The sequence below is a fragment of the Terrapene carolina genome, unplaced genomic scaffold, assembly GCF_002925995.2.
Source record: "Terrapene carolina triunguis isolate 2854851 unplaced genomic scaffold, T_m_triunguis-2.0 Scaffold25195, whole genome shotgun sequence".
NCBI classification, from domain to species: domain Eukaryota; kingdom Metazoa; phylum Chordata; order Testudines; family Emydidae; genus Terrapene; species Terrapene triunguis.
Genome location: NW_020689546.1, coordinates 1 through 1,074, shown reverse-complemented (window position 1 = coordinate 1,074; position 1,074 = coordinate 1). Strand labels below are relative to the sequence as shown.

The 1,074-nt window shown below is 72.3% G+C and overlaps 1 protein-coding gene across 1 annotated transcript; it reads left to right on the top strand.

Annotated features, from left to right (window-relative positions):
- Window positions 1–464: 464 nt before the first annotated feature.
- LOC112124391 (angiopoietin-related protein 6-like) lies at window positions 465–1,069 on the top strand (the record flags this gene model as incomplete). Its single annotated transcript, XM_024222901.1, has 2 exons — window positions 465–741; window positions 993–1,069. Coding segments are annotated over 2 exons (354 nt in total), but the record flags the coding sequence as incomplete, so codon positions are not given.
- Between the last annotated feature and the right edge of the window lie 5 nt (window positions 1,070–1,074).

The window sequence follows — 1,074 nt, the reverse complement described above, 5'->3', positions numbered from 1 at the left end:
GGGGCACAAGGCATGGGGGAGCCGGCTGGGGGGCACAAGGCATGGGGGGCCGCCCTGGGTCCATCCCCAGGGGTGGGGCGGGGGCTACAAGGCCATGGGGACAGAGGGGGCACCAGGTCCCGCCTAGGCCGAGGGGGGGCAGTGGGGTGGTTTAGAACCAGGGGGGGGTCAGACCCCACGAAGGGGGTGATGCAGCGATGGGCCTGGTGGCGAGGGGGGCAGGTGGTGCCTGGGCTCCATACGGCCCCCATGGGATCCCACAGCAGGGGAGCCAGGGGCTGAACTGGCCACGGAGCCCAGGGGGGTAGAGGAAGGGGACGTGAGGGAGGGGGAGGGGAGGATCCCCCCTTCCTGGGGCCAGTGACTGTCCCTCTTCCCTAGGACCCCCTGGCCATTACCCTCCCCCCACGCACCTCCCAGGGCCCCCCCGGCCTGTCTCTTCCCTCACTCCCACTCCCCCCCAGCACGGCTTCGGGACGCTGGACGGCGAGCACTGGCTGGGCCTGGAGAGCACCCGCCGGGTGACAGGGCAGGGCCCGGGGCCCTACGCGCTGCGGGTGCTGCTGGAGGACTGGGCGGGGCGCCAGGCATACGCCCACTACGACCGCTTCGCCCTGGAGCCCGAGAGCGACTCCTACCGGCTGCGGCTGGGCCGGTACCGCGGCAGCGCCGGGGACTCGCTGGCCTGGCACGACGGCCGCCCCTTCAGCACGCTGGACCGGGACCACGACGCGTACAGCGGTGAGGGGTCTGCGGGGGGGGGGGGGGGGGAGCACCCAGCGAGGGCACCGGGGACCACAACACCTACCTGGGGGCAGGTTCTGCCCCTTTCCCTCTTACCCACAACCGCTCCAAAGGGGGCTGAATGGGGGGCTGCATGTCCTGGGGGGTGGGGCTGGCTGAGTCCCAGGCCTAGGGGGCCATGGGGGTTGGCGCTGCACCCCTCCCCCGTGGGAACGTCCCGGCCCCTGACAACGTCTCCCCTCCCGCAGGGAGCTGCGCCCACTACCACAAGGGCGGCTGGTGGTACAACGCCTGCGCCCACTGCAACCTCAACGGGGTGTGGTACAAGGG